Here is a 1919-nt window from a genome sequence, read left to right on the forward strand (position 1 = left end):
TTAACACAAGCAATAAATAAAATTATACAAATTGTCCCACTTAATATTAATTATAATACACAAAGACATATTTTTCATACAAATATATGAAAATATACAAATATATCCAATAATTCAAAATATTCAATTTGGATAAAACGATACCTAAAATTACAAACTAAAATATATTATATATTAGAATTCACAAAAAAAATAAGATTGTTTTTTACTGGTGCGTATCGTTTAGTACAGGCATATGTATTTACACTTATAATCTTTATTCAACTATGAGTATTCATAATATGAATATAATTCATAATATTATATATAACTGTTCATATTGAGTATTTCATTACACATAAAAAATATTACTTTTTACTCATTTTACTTTTTCCTGAACTTAATTTTTTCGAACTTTTTAACTTTTTTATGATAATAAAAAACCGCTGATATAAGTATGATACCTAATATGAATAAAGGCACAAAATATATTAGAAAACCCAAAAAATATGGCACACAGTAGTTAAAAGTTTTATCATATTTCTTTACCAAAACTTTTGTGAGCCAATTTAAAGGAGGTCTGTTCAGAATGTCATATAAATGTACTAAGGCCGGAGAAGCAGATTTTGTATATAATGTTGAAAGATCTTTAATATGGTTAAGATATGAAATTTGACTTAGTTTATTAACTTCTACGACAGGTGAACAGAGAAGTATCACTTTATACAAAACATATGTAAGTCCATATCCACAAAATTTATCTAATATAAATGATATCGCTAACACCAAAAATAGTAATAAAGGTAAAGCAAGTCGTAATCCGCATTTTTTAAGTATTATTTTTTTATAAATCTTATCACTAATTGTCCTGTTGTTTTTAAGAAAATCTGCATAATCAAGTTCTTTGAATATTTTTTTTTCTAAATGGGAATATTTTTTTGTTTCAAATATACAAGATTTACTTTTTGTATCCTTTCTATGACTTCTTGCATTAGTTGGTAAAGTTCTATTTGAATGATTTTTTTTTCTTTCAGCATATTTTTCTTTACTAGTTATATCACTTTTATTGTTCACTCCGTTAGTTAACTGTTCATTTATACATGTAATACTTGAATGATTATACTGTTCATATTTTGCCAGTGAACGATAATTTCTTGTATAGAATTCTCTATGATGATTGTAGTTAATATCAAAAAGTTTGTTCAATACCATCTAAAAAAAATAATATCAATAATTATTATATATACGATTAAATAATATCATTCTAAAAAACAGCATTAAATAAAACACAACACAAAAAGTATAAATAATACAAATTTCCTGAAGTAATATTAATATACCATATATATGTAAAAATGGCATATCCAAAATAAAAGGCTAAATGTAGAATTTTTAATAAATAACAGTGACTTAATTTGTTGTTCCATGACACAGACCTTTTATATTGTACAATATACTGAAAAAGTATATAATTAATAATAATATAATATATTCTTAATGATAAGGGGCACTATTATTATTTATTTATCTTCTTTTTTTATTATATTTTCATAAAACAAAATTAAATGTATGCACCTATAAATTGTTTTACGACAGAGATAAATAAAAGTAACCTTAAAAATATATACAAAAATTATTATATTAATATTATTTATAAAAGTGTAACTTTATATAATATAATATAACATGAATTCGGTAATAAATATTCAAAATATGAAAATTATTTATCCAAAATAGTAAATTAATTAAATTACTATTTTTTTAATTTTCTAAATAAAATTATATATATATATATATATATATATATGATTTCATAATATTTCCAAGTAGAATATATATATAGAATATAGAATGTAGAGAATATAGAAAATAGTTAATTATCTACATTAAAAGAAGTATTACTTATTTAATTGATTTTTTCTTATTAATTATTATAACAG

General features: G+C 20.8%; 1 protein-coding gene across 1 annotated transcript; it reads right to left on the reverse strand.

Annotated features, from left to right (window-relative positions):
- Nucleotides 1-363: 363 nt before the first annotated feature.
- PmUG01_14012500 (fam-l protein) lies at nt 364-1406 on the reverse strand (the record flags this gene model as incomplete). Its single annotated transcript, XM_029007672.1, has 2 exons — nt 364-1191; nt 1320-1406. The coding sequence occupies 2 exons, from the start codon at nt 1404-1406 to the stop codon at nt 364-366; spliced, it is 915 nt and encodes a 304-aa protein (XP_028864038.1).
- Nucleotides 1407-1919: the final 513 nt, after the last annotated feature.

Source organism: Plasmodium malariae, assembly GCF_900090045.1.
Source record: "Plasmodium malariae genome assembly, chromosome: 14".
NCBI lineage: Eukaryota > Apicomplexa > Aconoidasida > Haemosporida > Plasmodiidae > Plasmodium > Plasmodium malariae.